This window comes from Gnatocerus cornutus, chromosome 2, assembly GCF_029298725.1.
Source record: "Gnatocerus cornutus isolate USDA-ARS CGAHR chromosome 2, icGnaCorn1.1, whole genome shotgun sequence".
In the NCBI taxonomy this organism is placed as follows: Eukaryota; Metazoa; Arthropoda; class Insecta; order Coleoptera; family Tenebrionidae; genus Gnatocerus; species Gnatocerus cornutus.
In genome coordinates, this window is record NC_142234.1 from 20,029,595 (window position 1) to 20,053,509 (window position 23,915).

A 23,915-nucleotide genomic window follows, 5' to 3' on the forward strand; every position below is an offset into this window, starting at 1 on the left:
GTAATTGCACTGGAAGCTTCGTCATCCTTGCAGTACAACGTAACAAAATTTTCGTTGCATATTTTCTTTATTTTGATGTTGGTAGAAAAAGTCTGGAGCATCTGCTGGTACAGACCTATACCACGCACGTTGGAATTGCTTAAATGAGTCGTGAATAAGAACGTTTTATTCAATTATACTGCAATTGAGATACAATATCAAATTAGATGTTATTTCTTTAGCCACATGTGACTTTCATTTCCTTATTATTCATTCGCCTTGATATAAAAAATCGTACTAAACCGGCGAATCGAAAAGTGCACACTTTGGTAATAAAATTTTAGCACTGCAGGGTCGGAGTCTCGTTATTTTTTAATCAGCGTCCGACTACTATTTTTAATCCAATAATCCCAATGACAAGACCAACACTAATTGGTACAGAACTATTCTGAAATGAATGGCTCTCGGCCCCTAGTAATTGTTCCTACTCTTACATCTGCCATAATAGGCTTCGTCACTTACAAGCGCTTGATTGATGTAGTTCCTTTTTTTTTACCACACACGTATCCAGACACACACCTACAAACAGCAAAACAATGTGTTATAATTTATTTTTGTTTATCTTGGTGATTAGTTCCTCCAGTTTAATTAAGTGTGAAATAAGTGAATTTTTGAGTGTGCCGACGACTGTTAAAGCGCAAGAAAATAATACTGTGCTCTTACCTTGTTATTTGAATACAGGATCAAATGGTAAGATTTGAATTTTTCTTTTAATAACAGTTTTTTTTTAACTTCGCTGTTTATTTTATTAGTTAAAATTAGTTATGCGCTACTTACTTAATTCACCTAAATTATGTCATCCCATAAAGGTGTTTATTATACAGGACGTCCGGTAATTAGAGTGCAATACTTTTACCTTTATGACAGGACGAAAGAGACAACAGGCAAATAAACGGTTTGGTCCACTTAAATAATAGCAACAAAGTATTTAATGAAGCTGATGCTGATGCACATCCAAAAACAAAGCGCAAATGTCTAAGTTCAATGAATTGGTAATGTTATACTGCAACATTCATTATTTCAGGTTTTATTTATTTAATTGACATATAATTAGTTTCAAAATAATGAGGCAAAAGATCGTAACGAACAAATAGAAAGAATGCAATAATAATAATCTTAATTAAATGGATTTTTAAATATTTTATTTTCAAGACGGACCAAAAATTTCCAATATTTTCCATTTGAACCTGTAATTTTGGTAATTTCGATCCTGGGTAAATAAAATTTGGAGAAGTTACTATGTCTAATTTGTTGACAATCTGTATTAAATTTTAATTTTTTTGGACAACAGAGACGGATTTTAGAAATTTTCATTTTCTAAGCGAGCCAAAAATTTCTAATATTTTCAATTCGGACCTGCAATTTTGCTAGTTTCGATGATAGGGCAATGAAATTTGATGTGAATGAGGGGTCAATTCTACTTAAGAAATGACTTTTTACTGCTCCAATACAAATATCGTTCAAAATTTGATGACTAGTCTAATTAAATAAAACCTTCGATATTTCAAATGCTATAAACAGAAATGTGGGAAATTAAGAACGAATTGAAAAAAAATTTCAAGCAATTAGCCAATCTGCTATTTTTAGTCCACGGTTACAATTTAATCCGTGCCCAATTACAAAATTCTAGACCAAAAGAAACGAACTTTTAAAAAATATGTATTTTTGGAAAACCCAAAAATTTCCAAAATTAAAAAAAATGTAAATCTGGAACTTTTAATGCCACAGTAACGAAATTTGGCAAGTTTAATACTTTTGATGGAATCATTAATCGCACCCAATTACAATCATCTAGATCAAAAGAGGCAAATTTTATAAATTTTTAATCGAAGATCCGCCTCTTTTTCCCAATAAAATAGAGATTACGATTGAAATCGGATTAAAAAAAAACAGTTTGTTCATTGGTTCCCATTTTCCTTATCAAAGTAATTTTTATAACAAAAAACGCACCGAAAAACCAACACGATCGCAACTTTCCAAACATTGGATAGATGGACATCTTTCAAAGCCTATTTTTTCTTCTTTCGCTTTTCTCTTTTATTGCACCTCTGATTTTCCCACAGACGGCCCATACATCACCGCAATACGATGGTACAAAGACGAAAACCTAATAGTAGACAGCGCCGACGAAGAACTCCCTCTTCCTGAAGGCCACATGCTGTGGGAAAACGGTTCCCTGGAAATTTTCAGAGTATCCCCCAACGACACCGGGACCTACATTTGCGAAATAGTCAGAACAGAACCGTGGGCACCCATCAAACAAAGACACGCGATTGAAGTCCTTCGTAAGAAAAGAATTCTGTTTTATCCCATCTCAAAACGATTTTTTTCAGATCCTCCATCCGTCGAACCATTCCCTCCAAACGGGTTCTTACAAGTGAAACTAGGAGAAGAAGTACGAATGTCGTGCAAAGGAAGTGGTGTTCCGTATCCTATCATCACGTGGTACACAAAAGTAAGTAAAATAAGAATGAAGTGAAGTTGAAATAAATCAATTTTGTTGAAGGGAGAAGAAATAAAACTGTTGAACCACCGGGAGTTGTTGAAATTCACAGCCTCAGACCGACAAATGGCAGGAGTTTACGAATGTAAGGCTGCTAATGGTGTTGGCGAGCCTGCGAGTGCACAAATCGAACTAAACATCATTTGTAAGTGAAAAGTTTGTACAACGAAAAGAAAATAACTCTTTGTTTAGATCCTCCGGAATTGATGACCTCACGATCGTGGATACACACAGCTCCTGGCCATCGTGTTCAACTCGAGTGCAAAGTCTCTGCGGATCCTCAAGCGACAGTAACTTGGACGAAAGGAGACAATCTCGTTCCTTTAGACACAAGAGTCCTCTCGCTAATTGATGGCGACAAGCACACGTTACTCATCAAAAACGTGCAGCGAAGCGATTTTGGAATCTACACGTGTAAAGCCATCAACGAGTTAGGTCAAGGCGAGATCCAAATCCAATTATCCGGGGTTCCAAATCCCGGAGTCTTCAAAAAAACAGACGATAAGAACGTCAATTCGAAAGACTCGTACACGCTGATTTGGGAGGTTGATAGTTACACCCCCATCATTGAATACAATTTGTGGTTTCAACCGTACAAACCAAAACGGGGGTTGAGTAAACCGGAGTGGACGAAATTGACCATTCCGACTGAGCACAGCTCAGGACCTGTGTACTCCAAGTCGTACACTATTAAAGGATTGAAAGAAAAAACGGTTTACGAGGCGCTTCTGGTTTCGAGAAATCGGTTTGGGTGGTCTAAACCATCGCCGATTTTACGCTTTGCCACGATTGGAGCGGGTGAGTTCTTGCGCGGGATTGGCAAAAGTGTGAGAGTTTTTGCAGATTTGACTGAAGAGATGATCACTCCGGTGCAGCATCACACGCAGGACAACATCATTCCTTTGGATCTCAGTTCTGGAGGGACTGTGGCCAAGATCAATGGTTTTTTGCTTCTAAGTTCTTGGATAAGTTGTTATTATATGTTGCAATAAATTTTTATAAAGCTTGGTTGGTTTGGGTTGCAAATTCTAAAATTTTCATCGTGTAATTCGTTTCTGTTGCAAATGTTGCAATAGCGGTGTGAATTATGTTTTAGGGTACAAAAGACGATCGTGAACATTCTGTCAATGTAATAATGTAATGTATCGGAATTAAGTTTATTTCTTATCGATTTTAAGCAGCAGTCGCATTTGGAGGAATTTCATCTTTAAGGGCACTAATTAATCACGTAACTTTGATGCACAGCACTTTTTATGTCAAAATTGGCAAATGTTAAATTGGGGAAACAATGATGCCAACCTTAAATAAACAAATAACTGTCAAAGTAAACACTTGCGATCTAAACTGTCTGTATTTTATTTTTTAGGCCGCCGTCTTTTTTTAACGTTTTTGGAGATATATAAATAGTCCGCAAAACGGCGTTTGGTGACCTTGGTCTCCATAAAAAACCCTATTTAGATATTTTTTGTTTACCGGTTGACTAACGGGTCGATTTCAAGTCACTGCGTTAACGCAAATTTGCAACCGTTGCCAAGGTATGAGCAATGTGATTGGCGTTGCTATGTTGCAAATGGGATTTGCAGTAAGGCAAGTCACACTTGAAATCGACCCTAAGAGAGCAACTTTAAAGAGTAAAAGTCACTAGATTTCTTTTATTCTTTAAATTTTGTTGACCTAAAAATAGCTTTTGGAAAAGATCATTTTCCGGCCTTGTGATCCAAATTACTATTGAAACTTTCAAATGTTGCAAAGTTCCTCTGCTCATGAACTCAATAAAAAGTGTAAAACTTTGAATTGAAAATCAGTGGCTTAAATGTGATCACTAATTTTTAATTATTTATTTTTGTGCCACGTCATTGCTCCGTGAAGAAAAAAACAAAAATAGAAAAAAAAGATAACAGAAAATAAAAATAAAAAATAAAAGACTTAAGTAAAAAAACAGAAAATAACAGTTTTATTTGTCGCGGAACTCAGTGCAAAACAAGACAATTAAATAAAATACCAGTGCTACAGTTTACAGCAAACAGCCAAAAAGAACACAAATATCTGTATCACAAATTCACAGGAACAACCTCAGGAACCCTTTTATAACCCGTCGCATCTTCACTCCGATTTCCAGGGCTCCAGTTGCACATAATAAAATTATAACAAAATTGTACAAAACTATTTAAAAAACCTGAAAACTCCAATAAGACAAGACAAGTTCCAATTAAAAGTCTTTTTACCTGAGCAGACATAGATCCCCCCAATGATGGAGCACAGCCTGGCTAAAAACATCCCCAAGTGGTCTCTTTCCTGGCTCACAGTGACTTTCAGTGCGGACATATCATACTTGAAAAAAATCCCCGGCATGCCGTGACTGCCTTTATCGTGGTCAATAGGCCTGTTCAGTTCTTTGACACTATACTGGTAGGTGTTGATGGAGTTCAAGAAAGTCTTAACACTCGTCGGAACAACTTCAATAAAATAATTGACGAGTGTCATTCCTGGAAAATCGCGTGAGTTGGACAACGAGGAGTTCTTTTATTACCGTTGTGTGTTATGAGTTCGTCGCCTTCTAGAGGGTGGACGATGCCAGGACTGGGATCCCCGAAACTAAACTTGTCGATTCGATGAGAAAAATTGTAGTCTCGTTCGCTCATAAAGGCGCTGATGTGGATGTGACCTCTTGGAAGGTTCAAGCTCTTCCCGGCGGTAATGTGGAAGTTACCGGAGACTTTGTTCAAGACTAAAGAGCCATGGATTCTGCAGGCATCGTGGGGTTTATCAGGCTTGGAAATCCGGTCCGGCATGTGGCCGAACATCGTGGAAAAACTGCTTTTCCACAGGAGGTCTTTCACGGCGTGGTACTCTTCCCTTAAATACGAGTTAAAGTGTCTTTTATTGTCAAAATGTAGCCTCTGGTTTGGGGCCAATTCAAACCAGGTGTCCTCTTCCTCCAACGAGCCGAACTTATAGGCGTTTTGATTGGTGGAGTCCAGGATATCTGCGCCTAGATCTGTAGACCATAACGTTGGAAAGGAAGTTAGGAATCGGGGGGTACTTACTAGAGCAAGGCATTGCCACTGTGATATCGACGTTGATTTTTAATTTAGCGTCAAAATCTGTGTCTGGGGAAAACTTGAAGACGAATTTACTGTCTAGGAAGTAGTTAATTTCTGAATAGACTAACCATAGAATTAGAATGAAACTGAATACTGAAACTGACACAACGTTAAAACGTGAGATAATTAGAAAAAGAGAAAAACGGTGACTTACAAGTGCCCCCCACTGAAGACGTTTCCTTAAAAGTTTCTTCAATTTTTGGGAAAATGTCCATTTTTTTCACTTTACTTAACTTGGAGCCTCTATAGCGTAGCATTGTTACTTTTTCAGTGTCCATTTTCTGTTAGAAAATCAAAAATTTGTTCTTTCGACTTGGTGAGTTTAAGCAGTTTAATAATAACACTTCGTATGATTCTAGCTTTGCAAAAAACTGTAAATAAATTATGTGTGCTCACGAAAGTGCACTTTATAGTACTATTTTTCAAAAAAAAAAAACAAAATTTACGTTGCAAGAATTTTAGGTTAGAGAAACATACTTAAACGTCACCAATGACAGATAAACAGCCACATCGATTTTATGTATTATTGGTTGCATACTTTGTATTCTTTAATTTGAATTTTCTTGGTAAATCTTACAGGTAAAGAGGAACTATAAAAAAAATGGGTTTAGGAGCCCCAAATTATGTTGCAAAATCAGTTTTAAATTAATCTAAGGGCTTTTATATCAAATGCTTTAAAAACAGATTTTTCTATTAATTTGGACCTCACAAACAAGTCTTTTAATCGTTTTTATTTAATTTCTCACTTAACTTGTATTGTGAAAATGTTAATATTTTGCAATTTTGTGAAGTTAATAATTGACTTAAAAATAGCGTTTTGTCAACGTTCGATTGATATAACACTAAAATTGCCAGAATTAAGAATTTTAGTAAAAAATATTGGATATTTTTGGTTCCGCTTTAAAATAAAAAAATTTAAAGTTTGTATTTTTGGTTCCCTATTTTTGCGATTTGGTGTAGTTAGTAAGCAGCTCAAAAGTAGCAATCTGTCAAAATTTGACTGATATAACACTGAAATTGCTAGAGTTATAAATTTTAGTCAAATATGTTTGATATTTTTGGTTTGTTCCAAAATGAAAATATCCAAACACTCTGTTTTTTTTTGCTCTAACATTTTCAAATCTCGTACAATTGAAAAACAAGTCAAACGTAATAAAATTCTGAAACCTCCAGTAAATGTTTAAATAATCAGCATTGTCTAATACCTACCTTGAAAGAATTTGTCTCAGAACACCTTGTAGCACAGTGGGAAACGGAACTGATAACAATAAAGGGATTAATAAATAAATTGCCTAATTTGCTTTTTTCCTTCATCCAACAAAAAAATAACCTGTTGGCGCTATTACCATGAGTTTCCTGAAGGTCAAGTGGCGGCGTTTTAAAATAAATTTGAATATACAGAGTGTCCCAACCATTTAATAATAAAACTGATTTTACAGGACAATAAAAATTTAGATTTTTTCACTTCAACATGTGTAAAAATTTGTATGAAACACTGACAAGCCTCCACGATCTTGACTGAAAAATTATAACTGTTGCATCAACTCTTTCGTAAAACTTTCAATTTTTTTCGTCGCCACGGATTTTAATAATAACAAACAAATGTCTATCAATTTTTGATACATTTTACGCAGTGCATCTAATATCATTTTTATAGAGAATGGCCGACGATAATGACGACTTGGCCATCCTTTTGGATGTAGCCAAGTACATAGTAAAATCCGCAGAAACCTCCCGAAAAACTGGCAGTGCTACAGCTTTTGCTTTAGCGGAGTCATTCAAGGAGAAACTAGTAAGCTCACCACGAATTTTGCACGCTTTCCATGACTTTTCCTTAGAATAAAGCTAAAGAAGAGCGTTCTGCACGATATGTAGAATTCCAGTTACCACAAAGACACATTTTTGATATCGTAGCCATGCATTTGAACATAGACCCAAATGAAGTTCTTGAAGCTGCTGCTGATAGTGACGATCACGTCGAACTGTTGAATAAATTATTGGCACACGATGGAATTACCGGCCTCTTGGTGTATTACCAAGATGGACCTAGTTTTGAAGTTGGTATGTTGACCAAAAATGACTTTCTTTCGTTTTATCCCTTTTCCTAGAAACTGGAAGATTTAACCCAAACGCGATTGCTGATTCAATCATGAAGAGACTCTATTTCACCGACGGAATGGACGAAAGAATAAAAGGAGTGGTAATTGGAATTTACAAGTTAAGAAATGAAGAGATCACGCTAAAAAACATTACCGATGTAAGTTACCGGAAATCCGTTCCTCCAAAGAATCAACTAATTCCAGAGACTCTTCTTCACGAAATTCGACTACTTGGCGGAGAACTGCAATTCTGTATCCGTCGCTTATGACATTCTTGCCGGACTCATCGCGCCTTCCTTCAAACTGAATAGAGACTGGGGCGATTTGCCCAAAACAGAAGTGGGGCTTCGACAAAAGACCAATTTTCAAGGAGATTTCGACTCTTTCGTGGAGTTTATAAGACGTGCGCTTTTAACTTAACTTACCACAACTGCACGAGCTGTTTCAGAGACTAAACTAGACCTAGACATGATTGTTCATTTCAAATTCAACAGAACTTTATATCGCAAAGATTTGATCAATGAGAAGAAGCGCAACGAAGCTCTGCTCAATCCCACCATCATCCGCAATGTGGAGCAAGTTGTCAGAATTTGGTGCAAACAAATGGAGAGAGTAACGTGGAAGTGCAATTCCAACATTTTTACCTTCTGCATCTTGTAGGCTTTGGTGCAGTACCAGCAGCTCCGAAGAGAGAACGAGTTTGTTGGTCCTCTCGTTGAAATTGAATACTGGAGGCGGCAACTGTCTCGTTTCACCAGCATAGTGGAGTTTCTTCAAGACACTCCGTGTAAAACTCACATTCAGTTTCTGGAATCTTGTAAGAGCAAGACTATGAAGGTTAGTAGCCACCTCCAGAGACCTAAAGATAGTTTCTGCGTGTCTAGGTTTGGGCGAAATTCGAAAGTGCAGTTGTTGAAGCAAAGAATGAATGTGCGGACAATATGAGATATTTGTACGCATTGGAGAAGTTCGTTGATCCGCTTTACAGATGTGAGGCTACAGAGCTGTTGCAACACATTCCTTCACTTCTTCAGGCAATCAGGATGACTTATACGACTTCAAGATATTATAATAATACAGCGAACGTGACCGCTTTTCTAGTTAAAGTGTCTAATCAAATGATTAATGTGTGTAGGGCGTATTTGAACTGCAACGGTACGAAGACAGTGTGGAATCAAAAGAAGAAAGTTGTCTTGGAGAAAATTAAAGTAAATTAACACCAAATTATAACAATCACTGAAGTTCTCACTAAAGGTTTGCCTCGACATTTATCTGAAGTATTACCAGTGCTTCAAGCACATCCAAGAAGAAATGAAAGCAGCAGGAGAAGCTCCTTTTGAATGCTCGGAAATGTACGTCTTCGGAAAGTTCGAAACTTTTAAGAAGCGAGTTGAAGAGGTACTTTCAATTCACATCATCTCCTTTTTAACTTAACTTTAAGATTGTGGACGTGCTGGAAACCACAACGCGGTACTCAATCCTGCAGAGTAGCACCATCGAAAACATCGACATCTTCGCCGAGAAATTCAAGACTTTCTTCAAAAACATCTCCACGCAGGAGTACGACGCGCTCAACCATCGGCTACCACATTTCAATAAAGACTACAACGAGTTTAAGCAGAATGTTGTGGACACTGAGTGGGAACTCGAAGAGTTTGTTGGTACTTCTTTGGAGAAGAACACCAACGTGTATAATGTCTTAAGACTGTTAAAACGGTACGGTTTTACTACGATGAGCACGTCTAACTGTGTTTAGGTTCGAGAAATTGAACTTGGAGTGTCTTCATCTCGACGAGCGCTACCTGGAAGCCATGGAAATGTTCCAAAAAGAACTCGAGTTCTTGCGAGATCGTTATAACGAGGACAGACAATCGCCTTTGTTGCCCAGAAACATGCCACCAGTCAGTGGGCGCGTTATGTGGATAAGACACTTGTACAGAAGGATGGAGGAGTGTATGGAGGTCTTCATTACCAAGCCGCGGGTGATGAGGCACCGACAGGCGCAGAAGTGTATCCAACTGTACAACGCTTTGGCGATGGTTTTCGTTCATTACGAGCAGATTTACCACGAAGCTTGGTACAAATTTGCAGGCCAAGTAAGAATTTTTGTGCGAATTCCCCGTTTTAGGCTTCTTTTAGGTCCGCGCTTGTTTGAACACTCCAATTTTGACCAAAGATCCGAAGACCAAACGATATAAAGTTAATTTCCATCCGTACATCAAAGAAGTTCTGCGAGAGTCAGAGTATATCTATAAACTTGATTTGGGTAAAAACCAATCGTGGGGAAAAATTTTTTTTGAGGATTATTTCAGCGGTGCCTGACGTCGGTCAAGTTCTTGTATTCTGCAAAGAAAAGATCCTGAACTCTTATGAAGTTATCAAAGAGTTGGTTGAGCGAAACGACTTCATCAGAAGCACCATCCCGACTCTCTTCATTTCTTTGATCCGCCTCCAGTTGATGAAAATGGAAGACGCCTTCAGACCTGGTTTCTCTGTCATCACGTGGACGTCTACAAGAATCCCAGAATTCTGCGACAACGTCAATAACGTCCTCGATTACATAGAGACGTTCGTGAAAGAAGTCAAAGACATGAAAGAGGCTCGAATTGACGAAGTCTTGGATGGAATCGCAGCGATGTGTCTCGTTCATCTTCCAAGTGAAGCACTAATGCCGAAGGATTTCCAGAAACACAACAAAAAGTTTATGGAGCAAGGAGGTAACCTTTTGGTACTACCGTCCCCCATTTTACATTGTACTCAACAGTGAAGGAAATCGAAACGAAGTCATCAAGCGCCGAACGCGCAGTCATCGATCTTATTGAGAAATTCTTGAGCGCTATTGACCAACCGGAACTGCAAGAGAACAAATTCGAGTGGTTGGACGCTGACCGAGCCATCAAACCTGTCGGATCTGCTTCTAGATTAACAATGACTCCTGAAGCCGGTACGGAAAGAAACGCGTTGATTTTAACATTCTCTTGAAGCTTTTAAGGAGATCGACAGGAACGTTTCTTTGGATATCAGTTCGATACATTCGGACTGTCTTGAGCTGTTTGCCTTCTTCAACATGAAGCTGAGCGAGGCTCTGGTTAAGTGTATTAAACTCTCGTTGGAACAAATCAAAAAGAGAACTGCAAGTTTGAGGGATAGCAGTGCTATGAATCCTCCGGTTATGAAGACCAACATGGAGCTACAAATTCCGATAATTGTCATCAACCCCACGCTGGACGAAATCCAGAATTATTTCACACAAGTTATTAATAATCTTTTGAGTACCATGAAGTATGTGTGCATGTGGGGACAACGCGGCACCAAGAAGAAACCTCCTCGTTTGAAGCCGCTGAGGTTCAAAGATGTCGGTGAGAAACCCGCTGGTTGTTTAACATACATTATGGCAACATTTCGTAGCGAAACTGATAGCGAAGTCTCCTCCCAAAGACAGGAATTACTACAAAATCGTTGCTGATAACAAAGAGATTATTCGTATTTTTGTGAGTCTTCAAGGAGTCATGTACTTGCTGAAGCCAGACGTTGTTAAGTTATTAGAGGTTTGTAACGTCCTCATCTCCGCTTTACTCATTTTTTTGTCTTCAGAAATACCTCTCTTATGCTTATCTATGGGCAGAAACTAGAGATGATGAGATTGAGAAGTTTGCCCAGACAAATCCACTGAACGTAATAATTGGAGAGAGATTCCAAGAGTATGAAGCAAGAGCTGAAAGTATCCGACAGCTGCCGGAGCACCATATTATTGATTCAATACAAATCGATATGGGTACTCAAAGTGTTAAATCTTCAGATTAAGCCATCAATTCCTTTGTAGCGAAGTTTAAACTGGCGCTCCTGATCGAATCCGACGCTTGGAAGCACAGCTTGGGGAAAAATCTCGCCAAGAAGTACCGAGTTAAGCTTCTGGAGCTCGTCGACTTTATCAAAAACCGCGAAAAAGTGTTGAATAAGCCCATTAAAGACTTGGATGATTGCCGACTTGCGATGGCCTGTCTAGAATTAATCCGAGAAAACTTCATCGAAATCGACCTCGACTTGATAAACATGGAAGAAGCCTACACCATCTTTGCCAAGTACAAAATCGACATTCCCAAAGAAGACAACGAAAGAGTTGAGTCGCTTCGCTTCAACTTCAACAACATGGTCAATCACGTAACACCACAAGAACTGTTTTCTAACACTTTATAGTCTAAATCCGTTCAAGAAAACATCTGCAACGTGCAAGGACCACTGCTCAAGGAACTCACGGAAGGAGTTTCGCACTTCAGGGAAGAAGTTGAAGCTTTCGATATTGACTTTGATTTGAATGGTCCGATGATTCCTGGGCTGTCAGCACGTGAAGCCAGCGATCGAGTTCTTGCTTACCAAGACCGTTTCGACGAGTTGTGGCGGAAATTCGAGATGTACAGCAGCGGGGAAAAACTCTTCGGCTTGGAAGTCAACGATTATCCCATTTTACACAAACGGAAGAAGGAGTTCAATCTTTTGAACAAACTGTACGGGTTGTACTTGGCGGTCAATCATAGTATCGACGGTTATTATGATATTCTCTGGGTTGATGTTGACACGGAAGTTATTTTCGCCGAATTGCAAGAGTTTCAAAACAGGTACGACTTTGGATGGTACGAAAAACAACTACCAGATTTTTTTAAGGTGCCGGAAACTACCAAAAGGTATGAAGGATTGGCCGGCGTTCCTCCAACTAAAACAGAAAATTGATGACTTCTCCGAAACCTGTCCTCTCTTGGAGATGATGGCCAACAAAGCGATGAAAGAACGACATTGGAAGAGAATCTCAGCGACTACCAGCTACACGTTTGATATCGATTCTCCGACTTTCACTCTTAGGAACGTGATGGAGGCGCCGTTACTCAAGTTCAAAGACGACGTGGAGGACATTTGTATAAGTGCCGTCAAGGAGAAAGACATTGAAGCAAAGTTAAAGCAGGTCATTGCGGACTGGTCCATCGTTGAACTGTCGTTCTCTCAGTTTAAAAGTAGAGGAGAATTCCTTCTGAAAGGAACAGAAACCGGCGAAATTATAATGGCGCTGGAGGACAGTTTGATGATAATGAACTCGCTCTTGAGTAACAGGTAGAATTAACGCGTCGTTAAACGGAATTGCACTTTTATTTTAGGTACAACGCGCCCTTTAAGAAAGACATCCAAACGTGGGTGCAAAAACTGGTTAACACCTCGGAAATCTTGGAGAAATGGTTGATCGTGCAAAATTTGTGGGTTTACTTGGAGGCGGTGTTCGTCGGAGGTGACATCGCAAAGCAGTTACCAGGAGAAGCCAAGCGATTTAATGTAAAGTACCATCATCAATCATCAAACCCATGTTAATTATTTCATTAACATCTTTCAGAACATCGACAAATCGTGGGTGAAAATAATGTTGAGAGCCCACGAAATTCCCAACGCTGTGGAGTGTTGTACTGGAGATGAAACCATGGGACAACTCCTCCCGCATCTCTTGGAGCAGCTGGAAACGTGCCAGAAGAGTTTAACCGGATATTTAGAGTCGAAGCGTCTTTGCTTCCCACGCTTCTTCTTCATTTCCGACCCGGTGCTATTGGAGATTTTGGGTCAAAGTTCCGATCCGACATCCATCCAAGGTCATCTTCCCAGTTTGTTCGACGCGGTGTATAAAGTGGAGTTTGATCCGAAGCAAACTGATGCCATCATCGCCATGATGTCTGATCTGGGAGAAACTGTTAGTTTTGAGAAACCTGTTAATTGCACGGGTGGTGTTGAATTGTGGCTCAACACTCTCTTGGACATGGTCAAAGAGACGGTGAAGACGGTCATTGCAACGCAGGCGCAACTACTGGCGGATCCAGAGTACGATTTTATCCAAGGGTTTCTACCTCTGTGTGCTCAGGTATTTATAAACAAAGAGTGTTAGAGTGCTTATGAATGCGCCCAGGCTGGTCTTCTTGGCATCCAACTGTTATGGACCAAAGAAGCGGAAATTGCCATCAGGAAATCGAGAGTTGACAAGATGATAATGAAAATGACAAACGCTCGATTCTTGGATCTCCTTAACGGTCTCATCGACTTGACAGGAAAGGACTTGTCGAGACGAGAAAGAACTCGCTTTGAAACGATGGTGACAATCCACGTCCATCAGAGGTAAAATTGTGTTTAATAATCTCAATTCAATCGCTACATATTAGGGACATTTTCGACACGATGGTGAAGTTAAAAGTAAGAAACTTACTCGACTTTGATTGGCAGCAACAAACGCGTTTTTATTTCAACGACGAAAACGACGAGGTCACCGTACGAATCACCGATGTCATCTTCATTTACCAGAACGAATATCTGGGAATCACCGAGCGTCTGTGTATCACCCCTCTGACAGATCGATGTTACATCACTTTAGCCCAAGCAATTTGTAAGTTTTCTCGTTTTTACCAGAAGCTTCACCGTCGTGTTAACAGGGATTAACATGGGAGGAGCTCCTGCAGGTCCTGCAGGAACCGGAAAAACCGAAACCGTGAAAGACATGGGGAGAACTTTAGGGAAGTTTGTGGTGGTGTTCAACTGCTCAGATCAAATGGATTTCAGAGGCTTGGGTCGAATTTTTAAAGTAATACGATTTTTATTAAACTTTGATTACGTTTTTTGGGGGTAGGGGTTGGCTCAGTCCGGAACTTGGGGGTGCTTCGATGAGTTTAATCGGATTGAGCTTCCGGTGTTGTCGGTGGCGGCTCAACAAATCTACATTGTGCTTATGGCGCGAAAAGAAAGAAAACCAATTTTCATTTTCATGTATTTATTAAAATAACAAGACATGAAACTTTCAAGGTGATTTCAGGGACGGTGATAACGTATCGATGAATATAGAATTTGGGATTTTTCTAACGATGAATCCGGGATACGCGGGACGCCAAGAACTACCCGAGAATCTGAAGATTATGTTCAGGAGCGTCGCTATGATGGTACCAGACAGACAAATTATCATTCGTGTGAAGTTGGCGTCGTGTGGCTTCAAAGACAACATTATTTTAGCGAGAAAGTTCTTCACACTTTATCAGTTGTGTGAGGAGCAACTGTCCAAACAAGTGAAGCGGTGATTTCTGGTGCTTTTGAGGTAATTTCGTGTTTTAGGTGCATTACGATTTTGGTTTACGCAACATTTTATCGGTTTTGCGGACGCTGGGGGCGCAAAAACGAGCCCATCCTACTGATACTGAAGACACCATCGTAATGCGAGGCTTAAGGTGCAACTCTTTAATTGTGAAGAGCTCTTCTTAACACTCGTTTCTCAGAGACATGAATTTAAGCAAACTCATCGACGAAGACGAGCCGCTGTTCATTTCACTAATCGAAGACATGTTTCCGGGGATAAAATTGTCAACACACTCTTGGAAAGACCTCCAGAAGGCCATAACTAACCAGACTAACGAAATGGGAGTTGTAAATTACCCACCATGGAACCTCAAAGTGATCCAGTTGTACGAAACTTCCTTGGTACGACACGGATTGATGGTGTTGGGTATTTTACCGCGATTTTTCAACCAACTTCTTTTACTTTGAGACATTTAGGACCCACTGGTGCCGGGAAAACCAAGTGCATGCACTGTTTGATGAAAGCAATGACCGAAACGGGGCTTCCACACAAAGAAATGAGGATGAATCCGAAGGTAAAGTCTGCAACTGCTCTGTAGTATCTAACTGAGGGTTTTAAGGCAATAACAGCTCCGCAAATGTTCGGAAAGTTGGACGTTGCCACCAACGATTGGACGGACGGAATTTTCTCGACTTTGTGGCGAAGAACTTTGAAGATTAAGAAGACTGACTACGTGTGGTAATATCCGCTATCAGACTTAAGACTTTCACTGTTTTTAAATCTTGAAGGCTTGTTTTGGACGGTCCCGTCGACGCAGTTTGGATAGAAAACCTCAATTCCGTACTGGATGACAATAAAACTTTAACTTTAGCTAACGGCGACCGTATCGTCATGGCTCCCAACGCCAAATTAGTCTTCGAGCCGGATAATGTCGATAACGCTAGTCCAGCGACTATATCTCGCATGGGAATGGTCTTCATGAGCGCTTCTGTCTTACCATGGAGGCCAATCTTGGAGGTAACTTTCGTCGGTTCACTCACCTCTTCAAATTTCTTTTGCTCAGGCGTGGTTGACAACACGAACGGCCCAAGAAGCCGAAGTCTGCAAAACCGTCTTCGAGAAAGTGTACGACGACCTTCATGCCTTTGTCCAAATCAGACTCAAAGCAAAAATGAAAATCACCGAAGCGTTGTACATCCGCCAGTGTTACGACGTCTTAGGAGGGGTTCTGGACGTTGGTGACGAAACTAGTAAACTTGTAACTATGTTTTATTGCGTCTTAAGACTTGAAATTGTAGAAGTGTGGACTGAAAAGCAGTTGGAGAGGATCATTCTGTTCTCCATTATGTGGTCTTTGGGGGCGGTGTTGGAACTCGATGACCGCGCTAAAATGGAAGAGTACTGTCTACAGAACACGCCAAAGCTAGACTGGCCAAAATGTCGAGAAAATGAGACGATTTTCGAGTACGCTGTTAATCTCAAGACTGGAACGTGGCAGCATTGGTCCGAAAGAGTCGAAGAGTTCGTCTATCCGACCGACTCCGTCTTGGAGTTTATAAATATTTTGGTACCAAACGTAGACAATGTCAGAACTGGATTTTTGATTGACACTGTGGCGAAGCAGAACAAAGCTGTCTTGTTAATTGGTAAAGTTTCTTTTCCACTCTTCTAGACTTTACCGATCTCTTCAGGTGAGCAAGGAACGGCAAAAACCGTCATGATCAAAGCATACACGCAACAATTTGACCCCGAATACAAACTAAGCAAGTGTTTTAACTTTTCTTCGGCAACAACGCCAAACATGGTCCAGGTATGTCTTCTTCACCTTTACCATCCACCTCGTGATGTAATTTTAGCGGATAATTGAATCCTACGTTGATAAAAGAGTGGGTACCACCTATGGACCTCCCGCGGGTAAAACTCTGACCATCTTCATCGACGACATTAACATGCCCGTCATCAACGCATGGGGAGACCAAATCACCAACGAAATCGTCCGACAAGCTATGGAGTACGGAGGATTCTACAGTCTCGATAAACCAGGAGATTTCTCCATGATTGTTGATGTTAATTTCTTAGCGGCAATGATCCATCCAGGGGGTGGTAGAAACGACGTTCCGCACAGACTAAAGCGACAGTTCTCCGTTTTCAACTGCACTTTACCCAGCATCAAAGCCATGGATGTTATTTTCAGTAAGTCTTCAAAGGCACAAAGAAATTAAGTAACAGCAATTTAGGCCAAATCGCTTGTGGCTACTTCTGCATCGAACGATTCGACCAAGTGATTGTCGACTTTGTTCCTCTCTTGATTCCACTCACGAGAAGCATTTGGCAACAGACTAAAGTTAAGATGTTGCCCACCCCAGCCAAGTTCCATTACGTGTTCAATTTAAGAGACTTGTCGAGGATCTGGCAGGGAATTCTAACAGTGCAGAAACTGGAGTGTCAAACCATCAATTCTTTGTGGAAGTTGTGGCAACACGAGTGTACCAGAGTTATTTCGGACAGATTCACCAAACAAAAAGAACGAGATTGGTTCCAAGAAGTATTGAAAAACAGTGCTAAAAACAATCTTCCTGACGCCTTCGAAGAATACCCCGAAGAGATGACCTACTGGGTTGATTTTCTCAGAGATCCGCCTGAGGCGACAGGCGACGAACCCGAAGATTTCTGCTTCGACGCTCCGAAGATATATGAAGAAGTACCAAGTTGGGAGTTTCTCAAAGAGAAGTTGTTCAGTACGTTGTTAAACTCACGAGTTGGTTTCTTAAGCGTTTCGTTAGGTTATGTGGAACAATACAACGAACAAATAAGAGGAGCTGCCATGGATCTGGTCTTCTTCCACGACGCAATGGTAAATTTAATGATTATTTCCAGAGTTATCAGAACCGCAAGAGGAAATGCGCTGTTGGTGGGCGTCGGAGGTTCCGGCAAACAAAGTCTTACTCGATTAGCCTCATTCATCGCCACTTACAAATCTTTCCAAATTCAGATGACGCGGTAAAAATCAGATAATTGAAAAATCAAAGACCAAAAGCTGTTGCAGGACTTACAACGTCGGCAATCTAATGGAAGACATGAAATTTCTCTTTCGCACCGCTGGAGCCGACGGGAAAGGAATAACCTTTATCTTCACGGACAATGAAATCAAAGACGAAACGTTTCTGGAGAGTCTCAACAACATCCTAAGTTCAGGCGAAATAGCGAATCTTTTCGCCAAAGATGAGATCGATGAAATACAGTCGGGATTGATACCAGTTATGAAGAAAATCCTCCCGAAGAAACCTCCAACTATTGATAATTTATACGAGTTCTTTATTAGCAGAGCGCGTTCTAATCTTCATGTAGTCTTGTGCTTTTCACCAGTCGGAGAAAAATTCAGAAACAGAGCCTTGAAGTTCCCAGGGTTGATCTCCGGTTGCACCATCGATTGGTTCTTTAGATGGCCCAAAGACGCCCTCATTGAAGTATCCGAACACTTTCTTATCAAGTTTGATATGGTAGCAGTACCAGAGACTAAACAAGAACTGATTTTGATCATGGGAGAAATCCAGGAAAACGTGGCTATTACTTGCAACAGTTACTTCGAGAAGTGCGCAGGATTTTCTGTTTAACTCTTTAAGTTACGACTTCTTTTAGATTCCGCCGCCGCACGTATGTAACTCCAAAGACTTTCATTTCTTTCTTGGAATCCTACAAGAGGGTTTACGTGGAACAACGAAAGCGCATTGCTGAGATGGAGATTCGAATGCGCACTGGTCTGACCAAACTAGTAGAAGCGCAAGAAAACGTCGATGAGTTAAAGAAGGAACTCATTATAAAAGAACAAGAAATGAAAGTGGCCACCGAAGCTGCTGAGAAAGTTCTAGAAGAAGTCATGACAGCGTCTGAAATCACCAATAAAATCAAAGAAGAAGCGACGATTGTCAAAGACAAGGCGGAGTATCTCGTGTCGATTATCAGTGTTGATCAAAAGGAAGCAGAGAGCAAACTGTTGGCGGCGAAACCGGCTTTGGACGCGGCGGAGGCGGCGCTACTGGTAAATGTTTTTTTTGTGTAATAATTGTTAAATCTTCCGGTTTAGACAATCAAATCCGCCGACATCGCAACGATAAGAAAACTAGGAAAGCCTCCATTTTTGATCACTCTGATTATGGACGCCGTGCTGATTTACTTCAAGAGGAAATTGGAGACTGTTAAACCAGATCCTGAGAAATCGTTTCTGACTCCCTCTTGGACAGAGTCGTTGAAGGTTGAATTCACATTTAAATCATAAACGCGCTAATAACTAACTTCAGGTCATGGCGGACACCAAATTTTTGAACAAACTGCAAGAATATCCCAAAGACTCAATTAACGCAGAAACTGTCGATCTTCTTCAACCATATTTTCAATTTTCTTTATACACCTACGAAAACGCGAAAACTGCTTGTGGTAACGTCGCCGGTTTAATCTCCTGGACCGTCGCGATGGCTGCATTCTTTGAAGTTAATCGAGAAGTTTTGCCCTTGAAGGTACCGAACACTTTTTCACTACGTTTGTTTACATTTATTGTAGGCTAACTTGGCGGTACAACAAGCCAAACTTGACAAGGCTCAAAACGAACTATCAGCAGCCATGCAGCTCCTGGCAGAAAAAGAAGAAGAAGTCAGACAGTGTCAAATTCAATACGAAGAGGCGATGAAGCACAAACAGGTACTTTAAAGTGGTAAGAGACAATACCTATTGAGACTTTTAGGCGGTTTTCGACGACGCCATGAAAGTCAAGAACAAGATGGACTCTGCAACTGCTCTAATAGACGGTCTATCCGGAGAAAGAATCCGATGGACTGATCAACTGGCGCAGTTTAAGTCAGAAACTGAGAGATTAGTCGGCGATGTGACCATTCTTGTTGGTTTTCTCAACTATTGTGGGCCTTTTAATCAAGAGTTTCGAGGAAATCTGCAAAAGTTTCTGGTGGAGTCGATTCTTAAACGGAAGATTCCATTGACTATGAGTCTAAATATTATCGACAGTCTTACTGACATCGCCACGGTTCGTTTAGCGTCTTGTAACACCAAAAGTTCTCAACATTATTTTAGATCGGCGAATGGAATTTACAAGGTTTGCCTAACGACGAGTTGTCCATTCAAAACGGGATTATCGTCACCACGGCTGCGAGATATCCACTACTGATTGACCCGCAAAGTCAGGGAAAATTCTGGATCAAAGAAAAAGAAAAAGAGAACAAATTAACAGTAACCTCTCTGAACCACAAGTACTTTAGAAACCACGTCGAAGACGCCATTTCGTTGGGGTACCCGTTGATCATCGAAGACATCAACGAGGAATTAGACCCGGTGCTGGACAACGTCTTAGAAAAAAATCACATTAAAATCGGCACCACGTTCAAAGTGAAGCTCGGGGACAAAGAAGTGGATGTACACAAAGACTTCCGAATGTACATAACGACGAAGCTTGCGAACCCTTCGTACACTCCGGAGATCTTCGCGCGAACTTCAGTCATCGATTTCACTGTGACCATGAAAGGACTTGAAGACCAGTTGTTGGGAAGAGTCATTTTGACCGAGAAGAAAGAACTTGAGTCTGAACGAACGAATTTGATACGCGACGCTACGGCTAACCAACGAAAAATGAAGGAGTTGGAGACTAATCTCTTGTACAAACTCACAACAGTGCAGGGGTCTCTTCTCGATGATCCAACAGTCATTGACGTGTTGAACATAACTCGTAACACGGCGATGGAAATAAGAGAAAAACTCGCCATCGCGAGAGAAACGGAGATCAAAATAAACGCCGCAAGAGAGGAATTCCGACCTGTTGCAACTAGAGGTAGCATCTTATACTTCTTGGTTGTCAGCATGGCGATGGTAAACTGCATGTACCAAACCTCACTGGTTCAGTTCCTCGAACGCTTCGACTTGTCGATGTTAAGATCAGAGAAGAGCAACGTTACGACAAAGCGTATCGTTTTCATAATCGAATATTTGACGTTCGAAATTTTCAAATACAAATCGCGAGGTCTTTACGAGGAGCACAAGTACATGTTTGTCCTTCTAATGTGTCTGAAAATCGATCTTGATAGAGAGCACATAACCCACGAAGAGTTTCAGTTCTTTATTAAAGGAGGCGCCGCGTTGGATTTGAATGCGTGTCCTCCAAAACCGGCGAAATGGATCATGGACATGACGTGGTTGAATTTGGTTGAAATCTCGAAATTGCGACACTTTCAGTACATCATCCAGCAAGTTACCGCGAACGACAGGAGTTGGAAGTCTTGGTTTGATAAGAACGCGCCCGAGGAGGCTACAATACCCGATGGATACCACGGCATTGACATTTTCCGGAAACTTCTTCTAATTCGGTACGTCTCACAGTGGTTGAATTTCATATTTCAGCGATAACAATTTCTTTGTTGGTAGAGCGTGGTGTCCTGATCGTACAGTTAGACAAGCAACCAAATACTTGGCTAGTTCTCTTGGCCAAAAATTCGCCGAACCTGTCACTTTAAACTTGGAGACGATGTTTAATGAGTCTCGTCCTCTTACTCCAATTATCTGTTTTTTGAGTATGGGCTCTGATCCTACTCCATACATAGAACAGTTGGCGAAACGTCTTGAGACGAAAGTGAGGTCGATATCAATGGGGCAAGGGCAAGAAGTCCACGCCAGGAAGCTCTTAACGCGATCAATGTCCGAAGTATTATCCCCAGTGAAATTTCCGGTCACTGTTTCTGTTCTTTTAGGGCTTTTGGGCGCTCCTCCAAAACTGCCACCTTTCATTAGACTACATGAATGAAGTTTTAGAACAGTTCATGGAACTCGAAAAGGGCGTTGGAACCATTCATGGTGATTTCAGACTGTGGATAACTACAGAAGTTCATGATAACTTCCCAATCAGTTTGCTGCAAATTTGTATCAAGTTTACCAATGAAGCGCCTTCCGGTATGTTCTTCCAAGTGATTTTCTTCTGTTTAAAAGTGTTTTTAGGAGTTCGAGCGGGATTACAACGCACGTACACCTCCATGAACCAAGACATGTTAGACTACTCCGATGTCTGGCAGTACATCCCTCTTATTTACGCTATTTCATTTCTCCACACTGTGGTGCAAGAAAGACGAAAATACGGACCTTTAGGGTGGAATATTCCCTACGAATTTAACTCGGCTGATTGGTTAGCGAGTTGTTTGTTCGTCCAGAATCATTTAGACGATTTGGACCCAAAAAGAGGTGTTAGTTGGGCGACCGTCCGGTAAAAAACAGCGAAAACGTAGCTTGTTCTAATTTTTTCCTAAGATACATGTTGGGGGAAGTTCACTACGGTGGTCGTGTTACTGATGATTTTGATAAACGCCTCTTGAACACCTTCTGTAAAGTGTGGTTCCATGACGATATGTTCAACGATGATTTTATTTTCTACGAAGGATATAAAATCGTCAAGTTTAAAAACGTGACTGAGTATGTTGAGCATATTGATACTTTTTCCGCGTCCGATCCTCCTCAAGTTTATGGACTTCATCCGAACGCTGACATAACGTAAATAGTCAGTTGTGGTTTTTCACTCTTAATTTGGTTCTTGTAGCTACCAAACCAACACAATTTCCAGTATGTTCTATACGATGGTTTCTATCCAACCTAAAGAAGCAGGTGCTGGTGGAGGAGAAACCAGAGAAGACGCTGTGACCAGACAAGCTAAAGAGATGCTCGAAAAACTTCCGGCAAACTATGACCCTTACGAAGTCAAAGAAAGGTAACGTTTTCTTATGAAAACAACGAAATTACTGGTGACTTAAATAGATTGCGAATCATGGGCAACCTGAACCCTTTGAACATCTTTCTGCGCCAAGAAATCGACCGAATGCAGAAAGTCATCATCAATGTCAGAACCACGTTGCGCGAACTACTCCTCGCTATTGAAGGCATCATCATCATGAACGAAGTAAAGTCGTACAGTAATAGTCAGTTTATAGTAATTTTTAGTCTTTGAGAGACGCCCTGGATAACATTTACGACGCCCGCGTCCCAAACGTCTGGAGACGAGGATCCTGGACGGCAAACACTCTGGGATTTTGGTTCACGGAGTTTTTGGAACGAAACGAACAGTTCAATAGGTGGTGTTTCGGTGGAAGACCCGCAACCTTCTGGTTGGCCGGATTCTTCAATCCACAAGGTTTTCTGACTGCTATGAAACAAGAAGTTGCTCGGGCCCATAAAGGCTGGGCCCTGGATCAAGTCAAATTACAAAATATAGTCACTAAAAACACCAAAGAAGAAATCACCCTGGGACCTATTGTAAGACAACACCTAAAAGTACGAATTTTCTAAACTTAGAGCTTGTAGGAAGGAGTGTTTGTTCACGGATTGTTCCTGGATGGAGCAGGATGGGACCGAAGAAATTGCAGATTGAACGAATCTATTAATAAAGTTTTGTACACTCTGGTGCCGGTGATGCATATTTTTGCAATTTACGGTACCGACGTCAAATCAAGCAGTCTCTACGTCGTAAGTTGGTGAAATTTTTCCTTTTATTTAATAGAAAATTGTAATTTTAGTGTCCGGTCTACAAAAAAGTGCGAAGGACTGGGTTGAATTACATCACAGAACTTTATCTGCAAACTGTAAAACCTCCGGAGCATTGGATCCTTAGAGGAGTCGCCTTGCTTTGTGATACGCAATAATAAATTTGGAATGTTTAATAAAGTTGAAATTCGTAAATTTCGTGTTCGAATTTAGGGCGGAATGTAGCGTTCCTGCAAATCGATTCGAATTTTCAATGATCCCTAGATTCTAATTAAAAAAATCTCTAGAAATTCCCTAGATTCCATGAATTTTATTTGGTACACAGAATTTTCCGCGGATTCCAAATCTGGGATTTAAATTCAGATCCGACAACAAATAACTGAGTTATGACTGATCAAAGTTTCGGAAAGTTGATTTTCATTTTTCCTAATTTTTAAAGTTAAATATCTCGGAAACTATTTGAAATGTTGAGATGCGGTTTGCGCCATTCTTTTTCTCGGCTCATTTTACGTTAAAAAATGTTCTCAAAAATCCAAAATTCGATAGTCGATTTTTCGCGAAAA

The 23,915-nt window shown here is 40.5% G+C and overlaps 3 protein-coding genes across 3 annotated transcripts; 2 read left to right on the forward strand and 1 right to left on the reverse strand.

The window, feature by feature from the left end:
• Nucleotides 1–270: 270 nt before the first annotated feature.
• Nucleotides 271–3,550, forward strand: LOC148179879 (limbic system-associated membrane protein-like). Its single transcript, XM_088030228.1, has 6 exons — nucleotides 271–729; nucleotides 2,103–2,324; nucleotides 2,373–2,494; nucleotides 2,546–2,687; nucleotides 2,735–3,340; nucleotides 3,386–3,550. Exons 1-6 carry the CDS (start codon nucleotides 576–578, stop codon nucleotides 3,532–3,534), a joined length of 1,395 nt encoding a protein of 464 aa, XP_087886354.1. The 5' UTR covers nucleotides 271–575; the 3' UTR covers nucleotides 3,535–3,550.
• Nucleotides 3,551–4,473: 923 nt separating this feature from the next.
• Nucleotides 4,474–6,158, reverse strand: LOC148179880 (endoplasmic reticulum-Golgi intermediate compartment protein 2). The gene is made up of 5 exons (XM_088030229.1): nucleotides 5,801–6,158; nucleotides 5,590–5,745; nucleotides 5,073–5,540; nucleotides 4,768–5,028; nucleotides 4,474–4,718 (listed from the first exon to the last, which is right to left on the reverse strand). The coding sequence occupies exons 1-5, from the start codon at nucleotides 5,922–5,924 to the stop codon at nucleotides 4,594–4,596; spliced, it is 1,134 nt and encodes a 377-aa protein (XP_087886355.1). The 5' UTR covers nucleotides 5,925–6,158; the 3' UTR covers nucleotides 4,474–4,593.
• A 1,148-nt stretch (nucleotides 6,159–7,306) lies between these two features.
• Nucleotides 7,307–23,547, forward strand: kl-3 (dynein heavy chain 8, axonemal kl-3). Its single transcript, XM_088031573.1, has 53 exons — nucleotides 7,307–7,438; nucleotides 7,485–7,707; nucleotides 7,755–7,903; nucleotides 7,950–8,148; nucleotides 8,194–8,357; nucleotides 8,406–8,582; nucleotides 8,630–8,953; nucleotides 9,000–9,143; nucleotides 9,187–9,461; nucleotides 9,502–9,841; nucleotides 9,885–10,011; nucleotides 10,058–10,462; nucleotides 10,510–10,689; nucleotides 10,730–11,104; nucleotides 11,154–11,293; nucleotides 11,340–11,520; nucleotides 11,569–11,906; nucleotides 11,943–12,361; nucleotides 12,408–12,848; nucleotides 12,893–13,064; nucleotides 13,123–13,638; nucleotides 13,684–13,889; nucleotides 13,934–14,154; nucleotides 14,201–14,349; nucleotides 14,395–14,531; nucleotides 14,578–14,824; nucleotides 14,871–14,983; nucleotides 15,032–15,258; nucleotides 15,309–15,406; nucleotides 15,452–15,570; nucleotides 15,621–15,849; nucleotides 15,896–16,082; nucleotides 16,131–16,478; nucleotides 16,524–16,642; nucleotides 16,689–17,025; nucleotides 17,070–17,570; nucleotides 17,616–17,832; nucleotides 17,879–18,424; nucleotides 18,472–18,871; nucleotides 18,917–19,084; nucleotides 19,131–19,346; nucleotides 19,390–19,527; nucleotides 19,571–19,867; nucleotides 19,915–21,197; nucleotides 21,256–21,532; nucleotides 21,579–21,777; nucleotides 21,823–22,084; nucleotides 22,129–22,368; nucleotides 22,415–22,582; nucleotides 22,630–22,771; nucleotides 22,813–23,124; nucleotides 23,173–23,334; nucleotides 23,385–23,547. Exons 1-53 carry the CDS (start codon nucleotides 7,307–7,309, stop codon nucleotides 23,508–23,510), a joined length of 13,812 nt encoding a protein of 4,603 aa, XP_087887699.1. The 3' UTR covers nucleotides 23,511–23,547.
• The last annotated feature ends 368 nt before the right edge of the window (nucleotides 23,548–23,915 follow it).